General features: G+C 34.3%; 1 protein-coding gene across 2 annotated transcripts in view; it reads right to left on the minus strand.

The window, feature by feature from the left end:
* The window catches only part of LOC150099324 (PAX3- and PAX7-binding protein 1-like), a 291,434-nt gene that overhangs the window by 39,813 nt on the left and 235,389 nt on the right, over nucleotides 1–16,232 (minus strand). The window contains exon 16 of one of the 2 annotated variants that reach the window (XM_090403794.1): nucleotides 6,490–6,556. The exons of the other annotated variant lie outside the window; for it this stretch is intronic. Within the exon in view, the coding sequence (XP_090259920.1) occupies nucleotides 6,490–6,556 (67 nt within the window). The remainder of the gene's footprint in view (nucleotides 1–6,489; nucleotides 6,557–16,232) is intronic. 2 annotated transcript variants of the gene reach the window in all.

The raw sequence follows: 16,232 nt of genomic DNA on the forward strand, positions 1-16,232 counted from the left end.
TACTGCTGTGTGTGGGAAAGAGGATAAGAAAGGAGGAATCTGTTCACATTTTGTTTGAACAGCTGACGTTTGATTTCTCTGGGGAAGGAAGAGTTGGGGAGGCAGTTCCAAAGAACAGAAGTAGATAGAATGAAAGCGAAAGCAGTGAAGTTGATTCGATGAGCTTTGAGTTTCAAGGGGGAGTGTAAAAGGATGTTGGTTAGCAGTGGCTCTTGTTCTAATGATTCCTTACATTAAACCCCCCCCCCCTCTATGGGTTCTATAACTACAAAGTTAATTTAGAGAAGTCTGGCTATTAGGTCTTAAAATGATAGTCTCCTAGAAATTGGGTAAATTAATGCAACCATACTTCAGGTTAGGAGAGTGCTTCATAGCTGACGCTGATTTTAAGAATAATCTCTCAGACCCATAACTGCTATGTAATATAGATATTTTTTTCCATCTGATCTTATATGAAGGAGTATCCAAAGCATGGTCGGCCAATCCCAACCTGCCATACAGATGATCTCGGATGTATTTTTTATTTTCTTCAAGGTGGATGTTAACTGATCTACAAGTCTGTCCAATGTAAGCTAACCTGCAGGCACAATGAACTTTATACACTCCTGGATGTAGATTATCTTTAGGAGAACAAAAAAAGTAGCTAGTTGAATGAAAGGTTTGAAAGTGGTATGGAGATCGTATTTGTAAAGAACTGTGGCTATTTTTTCTGATGCACTCTTGACATATGGTATGGAAATGGTTTGTTATGATCCTGTGCATTGGGTGTAGGAGGGATGGGAGCTACATTCATATTTTATCTATTTTATCTGGGCTGTAGCCATTGGCTAAAAAGGTGCTGCCAAGGTCCCTGAGCTCAGTTTCAAGAGCTGTGTCATTTGAACAAGTAGCCCTGACTCAGTGAGTAAGAGTTTTGAGGATGTCACTCTCTTGGGAAGGGTGGTAGCACGATTGTTTATGTAAATACCTACCAGTATGAATGGGGTTTTCTGTAGATAAAGTATAATGAGCCATTAGGAAGATGCGTCACTAGTGTATCTAAAAAAGGGGAGCCTATTATACTTTCTTTTTCTATGGTGGAGTTTATTTTAGGATGTTAAGATGTGCAAAAATGTATCTAATGTGTGTGGACCATGAGGTCAAACAGCAACCACATCATCAACACAGCACAGCACAGCCAAACTGTTGGTTTTGGTGTGGCTGTGTTGAGAGCTTGGTTTTCAAAATGCTCCATATAGAAGTTTGCTAGAGGGCAAAAAGAGGGGAACCCTTAGCAATCCCATCCAGTTTGTATATTTTTCCTTTCAATAGGAAATAACCTGCATATATGGTGAATCTGAATTATTCAATTATGTCAGAGGAGATAATTTGGCTTAATAAGGTCAAGGAGCTCATCAAAGGTACATTAGCAAAAAGTGCAGGGATATATCAAAACTGACCATGATGTCAGAATCTGTAAAAGTTAAATTTTCTATTAATGCTTTAAAGTGCCAAGCAAAAAATTTTTAACAGATGAGAGTTGCCTGCAAGAGAGAAAAGTGATTTGGATAAATATTTAGCCAATTTGTAGGCGAGGCAGTCTATGCTATCGACTACTGGACCAAAAGGGGGTTGGGTATAGGGTTCGTGAATTTTAGGGACCCGATATATCCAGGATGGTTTGACATGATAATGTTTCAGTCTTTTGAAAATTTCTTTTGGCCACGATGTCAGTTTTTTAAAATAATTTGTACCCTTTTTTTTTTTTTTTTGGATTTTGTAGGATTTCAATTTGTTATCTGATAAGTGGAGTCTTTAAGAAGTTGATTCATTTTTCTGTTGTATACTCTGGTTGGTTCATGACAGTAGCAATTGAGAAAAAACATACTTAAAATGTTTTGTGTGAAAAAAAAAAAAAAAAAACCCACATGGATATGCTCAAGGAAGGAAGGAAAGAAGGAAGAACAAATAGCTTGAATGAGAGAATTTGTATTAAGACCCCCCCTCATCTAAAAAGTACTCTTGCAAAATTTTTTGGCCTAGTATCATACAACATTCCCATTTAAATATAACAGCAGAACACCTGATGTCATTTTTGTGATATTATAGACCAGGGTTTCCCAAACTGTGTTCCACGGAAAGTGAAAAGTGTTCTGTGAAAAATTATCAAAATTAATAAGAGCTTGGAATGGTCTTAAATGCTGCGACAAATTCAAAACGTGTTTGTAAATCAGCCGCTCCTCACTTTGCGTGTGGATTGTGCTATTAAGGCTAGTGCTCACCTGCCTCGAACTCAGCCGCTTACAGTTGTCGACACCTCCAAGCACGAGTGAGGTACGGAGGTATCTATTCTAGGAAACGTGCGGTCACAAGCAAGGTCAATGCAATGCGATGCAGCCCTGCACACCTGTAATGTGCGCCATCACATTTTTGTGAAGCGATGCAGCCTGCTTCGGCAATGGTGTGCGCTTAGCTTTACACTAAATACGAGACCGATGATACTCAACTCTAACCGAGGTGTTCCGTCATAAGAAAAGTTTGGGAAACGCTGTTATAAATAGTAGCATTGTCTAACATATTAGAATTCAACAGATAATAAACCAATAATTAAATAGCATTATATACATATATATAATTTCCAAGAAAGCTTGGTAAACCTAATGTACATTAGTACATTATCTAAGGGTTAGATAATGAGAAATCTTGCTCTAGAGACTAAAAATGGATCTTTTTCAAGCCATTTCTCATCTTCAGTATATTAGTAGGATAGTCACAATGGGTGATGAAATTCATCTATTACCTAGAGATCTCAAACATCAATGCCTCTATCTAAAGAAGCTAATTCCTAAAGAACACACACACACATATACAAAATCAGAGCCTGATCATAACCATTTAGTTCAATTTTGCTACTGAATTATTCAATTTACCTGGAGGTAAAGAAAGAAAGAAAAAAAAGAATACTTTAAGAGCGCCTCAAAAATTAAACTAGTTTTTGCCTTAAGAGATGTTGAATCTCTTGAACACTTACTTAAGAAAAATATAGCTCATAAAATATCAAAAAAAGACTTCGTAGTAAAAATCCTATTGATTATTGCAAGGAATTCTGCAATGTAGCATTATTTATGTTTGGATCCTTAGCTGAGATGTTTCAAGTATCCTAACAATAACAGCTTCTTATATATAACAATCCAGCTTCTTCATTGATGCGATAACTGAAATTCTCTTTTCGAATTATGAATTCCAACTTATCCGATAATATCAAGGCCTTAAGTAATTATAATTCAAAAATGTTGTAATTTATCTTCTCAGTACTAACTAGCATATTCACAAGAGTTATCATTTTATGGAATTAAAAATTGAATAGCTATGTTACATGAGCATCAACTACACAACCTAGATGGGTGATAAATCAGGCATGATGATATAATATGGCAAAATGTTCTTGAATGATTGCAGAAAAAGCCAGTGCAGCAAGACAAGAATACTTTTAATGCATTTCTATTTTAATTACTTTTTGATGATCTGAAGTCTTTGGCTGGCCTAATTTTTTTAATTTACTTTTTACTTAAGTAAACATGAAGAAATTCAACACAGCTTATTGCAAACTTGTTCTTTCTAATAAAATGAATCCGTATCTGATATACACACACATATATATATATATATATATATATATAACAATTAAAACCAGAAATTCATATTTATTAGTTGTAACTAGTAAAAACTAGAAGCTCTGCATTCAAAGATCCAAGTAGTGCCTAGTAAGAATTAGAAACGTACATCTGAAATTCCTTTTACGACTAGTTCTAATTATAACTAATTATAATTCTCAAAAACTAGAAGCCCCTAACTGTATTTTGCAAAACTAGTATTTCCTGGTAAGAAATAGAGACTATTGTGTCTTCTGGTACTGCATCTAACATACAATTCCTAGTATTTATAACTAGTTCTCCTACCATATATCTTATAGTAAAAATGAATTACTGGTAAGTTTTTGATAGTTCAAACCCACAAAACAGCATAAAATGTAGAAAAGATGTGTAGGGTTAATAAAGATGATTTTTTAAAATCTTTTATTCAAAACACAGGAAAACATTCAGAAAGTATTACTTTTTCTTCAAAAGAAAGAAAATCTAAATAATTCTATTTTCTTCCTTTTGCAGCAGCACATATCTGAAGAATAACTGCTGGCCTAATTGGCTGAGTGGTTAGTGTATCCACTCTCCAGCCAAAAGGATGAGGGTTCAAATCCTTCTATGGGCATGGATGTTTGTGATTGTCTGTGAAAATATTAGTGGTAGTGGTGGTGTGCGATAGATGGTAGTTGTGATTCACTGTAGTTGATGGAGCAAGTGGTGGAGACAGAGAGCTGTAGAGTAGGTGCCCTCCCTTAATGAGTCTTTGGACTCCTTGGAAGTGTCACATAATATTAATAATATTTTGTACAATGGCATCTGATGAACCCTGGACTGACCCAATAGCAGTCTGCGTTGCTGCACACTGAAGTGGTACTCATTCCTGCTTAAAACTAGAGTAATTACATTATGGAATGAACTTTTTACCTCATTTACATCAGGAATCAGTATGGTTATGTTTTGTCCAATTTCAGCCTCAGGTGACTTATTTTTTTATTTATTTTTAAATCCTGGTTTGCAACAAAATAATAAGGTACTCTCAATTGACAAAGCAAGTTACCACATTTTTGATGATTGAGGGTACCACATCATTTGCAGCTGAGTACAATTTCTGTGAAGTATTTTCAAATCTTTGTGATAGTTCTGGTAATTTGGGATGAAGATGTTTTCATTAGTATCTGTACTGTGACATTACTGTTTATAACTTTTTTTGAGATCTACTTCCTTTTGTAAGGCTGAAATTGCTTCTTAAGGAAGAAAAGATGTCAACAGGCCAACTCTAAGTTCAATACAAAATAATGCTTTGAATGGGCTTTGGTTAATGCCAGAATCTAATTTTCATATAATGAATGAACAAACTTTCTGTCCACTGTGTTGTTGTCTTCCATCCAGGTCCTAGAATGCATTTTATATCTTTATTTGCTCTTTCCATTCAGCCTTGACTTTGTGTCCAGGTTTACTATACCTGATACTTAGTTCTGGCTAAAGCAACTCTTGTTATAACTGTGTTTGCAAATTCCCTTCCACTGTTGCCATGTAAAATACATGGAGTATCAGATTTTAAAAATATATTGCTCAACTGACAAGCATTTTCTGTATGTTTGGTCTATACAGCTTGTAGAAAAATGAATTTGCTAAGGTGACCTTGACACATTATTACATATTTATATCACCCGTCAGCTTGAGTTCATCTTCATTCAATTTTTTCAATTCAAATACACTTGAGCAATTATTTAACTCTGATTTAGATACAACAAAATACCATTTCTCTCTTAATTCATTTCCTACACAAACCTTTACAATGACGAGTAAGTTGATCACTATTATATTTAGTGTATTTTTTTTTTTTTTTGCAGTCTATCATGGCCAGTGACCAGCTCATTCAGTATGATCTGCTTCAATAACATCATAAATATCATCAATAAGAAGGTAGTATATACAACTTTATCACCTGTAATATTAGTAACAACTTGTAAAAATATCTGATTTATTCTCAGTACATTTGATGTTTGACAAGCAAGTTCAGACCAAGCAGATAACAAAATTAGCAGAATCATTATTATTATTTGACATCTCCAGAGAGTCCAAAGACTCATCAAAGGAGGACATCTACTCTACAGCTCTGTCTCCACCACTTAATCCACCAACTGACTGCAACTACATCTACTGCTGACCACCACCACCACCAGTGTTTCTACAGACAATCACAAACATCCATGGTGGGATTCGAACCTGCAGCCTTTTTGGCTGGAGAGCGGATATGATAACCACTTGACCTGCCAGGCTGGCATGTACCAGTTCACATTGTTTCAATCGAGAAAAAAAAAAAAAAAAAATTTCCCCCAAACTAACATTAATACAGTAGAACCAGTTCTTACTAAAATTATTAGTAAATGCTAGGAATTTTATTTTAGAAGCAAGTTTGTATCAACTGGTGCAGCAGTTTCTAGTTCTTACCAAGTTTTTCAAATAAATACAGTTTGGAGCTTCTAGTTTTATAAATTAGAACCAATAAGAATGAATTTCTAGTTTTTGCTGGTATATATATTAGGTTTGAAATGAAGCTAGCAACAGTGCTTAAATCATTAAAGACAAGCCTATTATGTTTTAAGCAATATATCAACTATGAGAAACAGAGAGAAAAAGAAAGAAACAGAGGAGGACTGAGTATTCTAGCATATTTCACAAGACAAAAACTATAGAGAACATTTTGCCACACTTTATATGCAACTATGTGCAAAAGCATTGAAATAATCTGTAATGGGCAACTCTGTATTTGATTAAGATGGCTGCAAGGACTTAGAACAGTTATGGCTATAATGAATATTTGCTAAGAAATGTTCTAGCACTAAGAAAAAATAAGCACACATACCTTCACACACGACCAGAACTGTCTATTGAAAAAAGCTGCAGCTCCATAATTCCTGTTTTCAAGAAGCCTTAAAAAAACATGAGCATAAAAGGTTACATAAGAATAAAAAGATGCAAGATTTAACTCGCCACTTAATAAGACTTCTATCAAAGACCGATCTGTCAAGTGAGTGCTTGAAAATAACGATATAATTACATAACACTATACCAATCAATGCCTCAGTACTATTTCTAATTCACATATCTGAGCACATGAAGAACCCTAAGTGAGAGACTGATGACCTGAAATTCTTATTGCATTGGTATGTCCATATGGAAAAAGAAGAATTTAATTTACACAAGTATTAGATAAACTAATAAATAATTATCAAAAATGTATTTTTATATATTACTTTTATTAATCTACTGTTAAAAACATTTGATTGACTAGTTAACTTTTGTCTGTTAAAAAAACTAGTATTATTTGATTCTCTAACCTACACTGTGTAATGCAGCTAGTTGAACACCAAAGAAATATATACTTGAATACAAATAACTTGTGTATTCTTAAAATTGATATGTTTGGTCTAAATGACCCAACTAGAATGCATGTATAATCTCATTACTTTACAAACTGGATACAAAAACAAAGCTATAGTTCTGAACAATATATAATTGTTGTGAAATTAGCAACAATGATCACATACTGTCCCAATCATGACAAATGCAGATATAACTCTAAAGTGTGATAGTGTAGAAATATAAATAGTTAATGTTGCTGCTGAATATTGTGTGATATTTGTGTGAAATACATGTATAATAATAGGAATATATAATTATTTTCTGAAAGATAAATAGTGGCAAATTTTTCAGGAAGGATAAAATTACTGGGGAGGAAAAAAAAAAGGGAACAAATATACATGAATAGTTGAAGAAAAAGCAAGTATTCTGCTAATGACAGCACAGCACAAGGCAAGCAGGATACCAAATATAAAGTGAATAATTTAGGTGGGAGATGAATTTCATTGCCTGGTGTGAGACCCCCCCTTCCCACTTACTGGAGGCCTGAAGTGGCTTGAAAAAGTTCAATGTCTGGTCTATAGAGCAGGGCTTCTGGACTATGTAAAAAAAAAAACAAAACATAAAACTGATAAAAATGGAAACAAAATCCTTAGCCCACCCATGGTACAAGTGTACTATAGGTTTACAATAAACCTTTGGTGGGAGGGAATCACATAAAAAAAAAATTTCAATATGCTCCCATGTAAACAAATATAATCTATCTCTTAAAAAAGAGATCAACTTATAAAATCAGGAAAACATGGACTCAAAAAGCACTCTGGTTTAATTAATCTTAAAGACAACACATTAATCTATTTAATGTTAGTGTTTTGGAAAGAAAATGTTTTAAATAATGGATGTAATAATGAAGCTATAGAAATCTTATTACTATATCAGTATTTATCAACATGACTTTCAATATGTTTTTTTTCTTTAAATCTATTTAGGATATAAATTATTTATTACAGTCCATTCACAATTTTTACTAAGATATATAAACTTACAATACTATACTAATACAAAAAGCTGTGAAATAATTGTTTTACTTTTTCTAAAATAATTTTAAATAATATCGACAACTCAACAATACTTCTTAGAGTTCTAAAATTCTTTTAATAAAGATAAACTGTCTTTAATTTCTTTATATATGGACTACATAGAATGCTGACATTATCTATACTTATAAGCATGAGTATAGGCAACCACTGCACTTGCAACCTAATCGGTTTCTGGCTAATAATCACAATTCCATTACTTATTTCCATATGGGTAATGTGGAAATTGGGGATATGTTTCTAGAAAGCCATTTCATACAACCCCCTTCTCCAAAAAAACTGATAAAAAAAATAAAACACAAATACCTGCTTTACAAACATTTATTAAATAAAAACAAATAGTTAAATAAAAGCAAGGTATGAAAAGTTCTTTTAAAAAATCTTAAGTTCTCAACACAAAAATCCTATTCAGAAATAAATTTCATAATACACCCTCTGTCCAAACGTTTTGAAAATAGAAGAAACTAGTGGTGTCACCTGTCGTATCTTTTTGTTGTCGAAAGTGGCAACCTTCATTAGTGTTGTATCAACTGTTTATGACATTTGTTTCATTAGAAGCCAAGTTATAGTGCCCAAAGTGAGTTTTTTTTATAGTGTTTTGACGAAAGGTTGAAAAATGAGTTTCAAACAGAGAGCTGTGATTGACTTTTGTGTTAAACTTGGTAAAAGTTTTACTGAAATGCATCGAATGTTTCAAAAAGCATACGGTGATGAATGCGTATCCTGCACTCAAGTTTACAAGTGGTTTAAGCGATTTCAAAGTGGTCGTGAGATGCTTGAGGACGACGAAAAGCCGGGCCGTCCAAAAACTGGACTGAGCGAAGTTAACATCCAAAAAGTGCACGATTTCATCAAAGAAAACCTGAAATCGTCTGTGAGATTGATTAAAGATGAATTGGGGATTCCAAAATCAACTGTGCACAACATTTTGACCGAGAGTTTGGGCCTTCGTAAACTGAATTCACGATTTGTTCCCCACAAGTTGACTGACAACCAAAAATTTATTGATCTGAACACTGCAAGGACCTCATTAACGGCTCGTATTTCATGGAAGTTTGAGACAAATTCCTTGAAACGATCGTTACTGGTGACGAAAAGTGATTTTGAGTATGAGCCAGAGTGCTGAGTGGTCTCCACTCAGCACTTTGGCTCATACGCAAAATCACTACATCCGAAAAAAAGTCGCTTGGAGAAGTCAAAAGTAAAGACAACATTGATTTGTTTCTACAATTCCAAGTGCACTATCCACAAAGAATTCGTTCTGCCTGGCCAAATGGTCAATGGTGAGTTTTATCTCGAAGTTTTGAAGTGAATGATAGCGAGAATTCGTCGCATACGGCATGAATATCGTGATGCATGCAGCTGGTCACTTTTGCATGATAATGCACCATCTCATCGTTCAAACATTGTGAGACAGTTTTTGAGCAAAAACCAAGTTTTTGTGTGTTGGATCACTTGCCGTATTCACCTGATTTAACACCCTGTGACTTCTTTCTCTTCCTCCGACTTCATTTGCCGATGAAAGGAAAGTGATACGACACCACTGAAAACGTTCAAGCGGTAGTAACCATGACCCTCAACAGTATCCCAAAAACCAATATAAAAAACTCATTTAACGAATTAATTGACCATGCCAAACGCTGTATCAAAGCTGAGGAAGAGTATATTGATTGAAATAAACGATTTGAATAATTATAATTGGCCTGTGTTTTATTTTCTATCAAAAGTTCGGTTTCTTTTTGGACAGAGGTTGTAACTTGAAGAAAACTTAATTTAAAAGTTGAAGAATATTGTGAAACAGATACGTTTCCTCTAGATCAGGGGTGTCCAACCTTTTAGCTTCCCTGGGCCACATTGGAAGAAGACGAGTTGTTTTGGGTCACACATAAAATACACTAACACTAACGATAGCTGATGAGCAAAAAAACGTAGAATATATAGTTAACATATTTAATTTAAACTTCATTAATTCATGAATTTTTTATTATAAAAGTAAAAGACAAGACAGCAACATGAAATTAGTGAGATGTTTGACATTGTTTTTGAGACACTAATGCATCGATATTTGGTTCGATGGAAGTAGTTGCAATTCTCAGCGAGTTCTCAAGGTGCTCATCAGATATTTTGGTTCTAGTTTTATTCTTTGTGTGCTTCAGCCTTGAAAATAGCTGATCACAAATGTAGGTACTTCCAAATAGCGATGACATGAATAAGGCATGACTGTGAAGCGAGGGATATTTTTCTCTGGGAAGATATATCTTATAGAAGTCCAGTAAAGAGACATGATCAAATTTTTCTTTAAGTTGAATGTCAGATTGTAGCTCTATGCATTCCATTTGAAAATTGGCAGGTAATATGTTTATGTCAACTGAAAACGGAGCCGCAAATATACCAAAAGATTGATGATTTTTCTGGAAATCTTGAAACCTGTTCTCAAATTCCTGTATCAAATCGAAAAGCAAGGCTGCATATTTTTCGTTGTTCACAGGACTGTGTTTAGCCAACGTGTCGAAATGCATAAAATTGTTTGCCTTAATTTGAGATTGCCACAGTTTCAGTTTCATTTTGAACACTGTTATAGTTTGAAACATTTTATTGAGCAGTTGGTTTTCACCTTGAAAATGCATGTTTAACTCATTTAAATGAGCGGTCAAGTCTACTAAAAATGCCAAATCTGTGAGCTAGTTTTCATCGTCAAGTTCTGGCACAAATTTTGTTTTTGATTCCATAAATGATTTGATTTCATTTCGCAAATCATAAAATCTTTTCAACATTTCACCTCGACTTAACCATCTTACTTCCGAAAAGTAAATGATGTCCCCATAGTCAGCATCCATAAATTTAAGGAATTCCTGGAATTGGCGATGATTCAATCCTTGGCCCTTATGAAATTTACAGCCTTGATGACAAATGATGCTAGCCATCTTTAAAGCTTTTGCACATAAATTTTCTTGGTGTACTATGCAGTGATATTTCATCACACGTAAATTTTGGGAAGCAATTGCATCGTCTTCTATTAATTTTACAAGTCCATCTCTTTTACCTATCATCGCCGGGACACCATCAGTAGCTACACCAGATATGTTCACAATGGACAAAAAAAAATCGCTTTAACGTATTTCACTGCTTCGTATAAATCTCTTGATTTAGTTGTGCCTTCTAATGGCACTAAAGAAGCCATTTCTTCAGTGATATTATATTCATCATCAATACCTCTAATAAAAATTGCCAATTGAGCTGTATTAGTAGCATCAGTACTTTCGTCTATCGTCAAAGCATAAAATTTAAAATTAGCAGCTCTATTCTCCAAACGTTTTTCAATAGATTTTCCTATTTCATCAATTCGTCTGGCTATAGTCTGATGAGACAAACTGATTTTAGAAAAATCCCCTTTTTATCAGGGCAAATTATATCTGCCACGCTTTCCATACATTGCTTAATAAATTCACCATCAGCATATGGTTTGATTTTTTTGCTATCAGGTTTGCAACCACATAACTAGCTTTTACAATAGAATCTGTTTCAGTTATTTTTTTAAAAAAAACTTTGTTGAGATGATAGATTTTTTTTTCAGTTCCACTATTTTGTCTTTACGACACATTCCTTGATATGCACTAAATTTCACGGCATATTTTGTGTGTAATGCCTTTTCAAATTGTAGTCTTTGAAAACTGGCACAAATTCCCTACAAATTAAGCAGATTGCCTTAGTATTTGCCTTGACAAAAAAGTAGTCATCTGTCCACTTTTCGTTGAACAATCTTCCTTCTTCTATAATTTTTCTTTTTTCTTTGGTTCGGTTTTCTATGGAGAAGCTATGGAAGCCATGCTGGAATTTAAAAAAAAAAAATAGATTGAAAATTAGAAAGCAAGGTTTAATAATTACCAAATCGCCAAATTTTTACTACTAAAAAAATTACTCGCCAAATCGCCACAAACACACGTAACATCTGCACCTATCTTTGGTGTCATCTCGACTGTTTACAGTGCACATTGAAGTTGTACCAGAATACCCATGGTGCACATAGACATCTATTGCGTGGTAAAAGTAGAAAGCAAGAGCACTAGCGCGCCATTTATTATGTCGAGAAGTAACTACTAGCATGGGTGGCAATTTTGAATAAATACAATTATTTGAGAATGATTTTATGAATCTCTCATTGCTAAAGAACGGGTTAAATTCATCGCTTATAAATAAATAGCATGTTAAAATTGTATTTGTAGTATTATTAATGTTTAGTCGCAATCTCATAAAGTTTGTAAGTTTACTATTTTTGGGGGGCCGCATGCGGCCCGCAGATTGGACAAGCCAGCTCTAGATGAAGCTGTAGACCGAGTCAGCTAAGTTGCTAATAATTAATCATTTGCGCATGAAGTGTCTTCATGAATAGTATAGAAAAAGGTTGCTGACTTCACATCAAATTAATCAGTATCTCATAATGCAAGTACATCTTAGATGTATATTGCTATGCATTATCAGAAAGGTCAATATCTAATTGGAGCTAGCCTACTGAAAGAGCTAATTTGCAGGTCATCGTGTATTTTTCATAAGTGACAAAACAGGATATATTGTATTAAAATACTCTAGATGAGAGATGGATATGTAGAAAAGCTTAGGTGTTGGCATATGCTCATTATAATTTTTTGCAGTTTAATTTGCAACTAGCATCAAATTCCTGTCATGTACCCTCAAGAGGTGTACAGGATATGATAGTACTACATGAAAAAAATTACATCATTACTAACTTCCTATCTACAATTTTCCTCCAAATCAGTCTGTTACTTGTCAAGACTCCAACATTACCAGATCTTATATTTCTATCGTCTAAGGCACTTTGTACCGTATCAATCCACCTATATCTTGGTCTTCTTCTGGGTCGTTTTCCTGCCAACTTGGCAGAGAACACTTGTTTTGCTAATCTTTCCTCGCCCATTCTGTTTAAATGACCATACTTAAACACTATGGTCACTTAAACAGAACTTGGTGGAATATTAGGAAAGAACTTGACAATGTCAAGTTCTTTCCTAATATTCTCATTTTTAATATGATATTGCCATTGATGCCATCTGTTCACGCCGCTAATCTTTCTTAGGACTCTCATATTTGCAGTCTCTAGTCTTTGGTCAAGTGTTTTACTTCTGACCCAGCTCTCAGATCCATAAGTTAAAACTGGTTTGAACACTGTCTTGTATACAGCTAATTTAGTGTTCCGACTAATTTCTCTCTTATTCCATATGAATTTATTCAATTGACTTCCTACCATACCAGCTTTGTTGATTCTGTTGTCTATTTCCATATTTAATTTACCATCTTCACTAAAAATCGTGCCTAAGTAGCTGAAATGTTTTACTTGTTCCACAGGTTCTCCATTCACAACACAGTCAGTTATTAGTAAGAATGGTTTAAAACTGTAATGGGAAAACAGAAAGAATAATTTACAAGTATTAAGTTGATCTTAAATTAAAACAACTGTCTCCCATATTTTTGGAAAATTAATACAACTATACTTGTTGAAAGTTAGGGGAATACTTCACAGCTGCCGCTGATTCCAAAACAGTCTCTGACTTATGACTTTTATGTAGCACTTTCTTCCCATCCAATCCTGTATAAAGAGATGTCTAAAGCATGGTTTGCTATTCCAGACTTACAATAATGATGATGGTGAATGTATTCCTTATGTTCACTGAGGCAAATATCAACAAATAGCAAGCGAGTTCACAAGTGGCGGACACTTCATACATTCCTGGATGTGATAAAGGATGGAGTTGTCCTTGAGTGAATGGGTGAGGGTTGATAGTATGATATATGGCTTAAATTTGGTGCAGTGCTTAACACTGAATATCTTTTTAGATGTGTTTTGAATATATCAGGTAATAACAGTTCTGCTGTGATCTTGTGTACTGGGGGAGAGGAGGCATTTAGCATAACAATAGGTTATAGACACTAGCTAAAAATGTGTGGCAAATGTAAAAAGTGAGTTTAGAGGTAAGAGCAGCATCAATGGAACAGATAGTTCTAAAACTGTGTTAGTTTTTTAGGATGCCATGCTGATTAGCTGGATGACTGTTTGTGCAAATATCATCCAGTATGTTTAGACTTTCTATAAATCAAAAAAAAAAAAAAAAAAGATAAGCCATTTGAAAAGCATGCAACTAATATATCTAAGAAGGGCAGACGATTATTCAATTCTTTTTTTCCCCATTGTGAAGTGGTTGGAATGCTGACTATTGCTTCTTCTTCATAAATTTTCTGATATGTACCCTTCAGGGCTGTTCAGGCTACTATGACAGCACTATATGATTAAGTTTACCTTTCCTCCAAATTAGTCTATTACTTGTGAGAACTCCAATATTACTGTATCTAACAATTCACACTTCCAACACACTTCTGATTGAATCAACACCTGTTTTATTAACCTTTCCTCACCCATTCAATTAAATGGCCATATCACCTTAGATTACGTCTGCTCACACATTCTTAAATGCTAACAATGTCAAGGTCCCTTCTAATATCCTCACTTTTAATGTGATTCTGATATTGATGTTCACTCCCCTAATCTTTCTCAAAACTCTCATTTCCATGGTCTCTAGTCTTTAATAAATCACTTTATTTCTAACCCAACTTTCAGACTTTTATAACTCTATAACTTAAAACTGGTTTTAACACCATCTTGTATACTGCTAGTTTGGTGTTTTGGTTAATTTCTCTCTTATTCCATACAAATCAATTCAACTGGCTCCACACAATACCAGTTTTGCTTATTCTGCTGTCTATTTCCAAAGTGAATTTACAATCTTCACTAAAAACTGTGCCTAAATAGCTAAAATATTTTACTTGTTCTATAGGTTCTCCATTGAGATTGCTGAAGTTTTCTATATTCCTGCCTATTTTTGCAATTTTGGTGTTTTTGTTGTAGATTTTCATGCCAAATTTGTTAGAGCTGTTATGCAATTTAATTAGAGAGCCATGGTATCTGATTTTAATATCAAGTTTAATGTCACTTTCTTTCATCATGCAACCCATATAGATGATGAATAAGAGGGAGAGATAGTGTGCACTCTGGATCAATGCACCATGTCTTACACTGGATTTTACATCAAACCATCTTCCTGTATATCCTTCAATTCTAAAGCAGACTTACAAATTAAATATAGATGGTATATTGCTCTCCATAATGTTCCATTTATCCCATATAATTCCAGTGTTTTGAAAAGGTTTTCACTGGGCACTTTGTCATATTCTTTTTGCAGATGTACAAAACTTAATTATAGATCCTCGTCATTATTCCTGATTTCTCAATTATTTGTTGTAAAGGTGAAAATCTGATCTTTACAATTTCTATTTGGTATGAACCCAGCTTGTTCTTCGCCAAGTTTCACTGTCACAATTTTTCTCAACCTCTTTTCAAATACTATGTTGACTATTTAAATGAACTAAAAATGTATTTAATGCATCTGGATAATGTGGCTGTGAGGAGTACTTGTTCTCTAGATGTAAAAATTTGGGGAATGGAAGGGGGGGGGGGGGGAAGGACAAGTATTGAAATTGGAAATAATGTTATCCACTGAATGTGGAATACGACCTACCCACTGTAACAGCCAACATCATCTGTTTGGATATAGCAAACATCTGGACCAAATCCAAATGTTATAATCCACACAGAGATATTACCATCCATCTATTCACTGGACATCATCAGATGCCATATGGTAACTATGTTACTCAGTGGTGTGCCACACCAGTCCTCACCATGGGTCCTGCTGTATGCTTTTCTGGAGACTTCCAGGAACTTTACCTTCTATTACTGCTTTAAGAGTTCTCCTTCTATCCTTTTAATGTGCCCAAAATATTTTAACTTTCTTCTGTCAACATCATTAAGGAGCCATAGTTCTACTGATCCTTTCTAGCATCCAGCCATATCTGTTTTTAGTATATGTTATCCTTAACAGTCTTCTGTAACACATCTCAAAAGCAGCAATCCCTCTTCTATCAGACTTCTTTAGGTTCCAAGTCTGACATCCATCATTCTAGATTTTAGACAAGTCTCTGACTGTTGTTTTAGTCATTCTTAATCTTTTTCTGATGTCTTCTAAACAGCAATTCTTCACATTACCAATGGATCCTAATTACTCGAAACATGTTAACTTCC

This window comes from Typopeltis vanoorti, chromosome 14, assembly GCF_054136105.1.
Source record: "Typopeltis vanoorti isolate ZY-2024b chromosome 14, IOZ_Tvanoo_1.0, whole genome shotgun sequence".
NCBI lineage: Eukaryota > Metazoa > Arthropoda > Arachnida > Uropygi > Thelyphonidae > Typopeltis > Typopeltis vanoorti.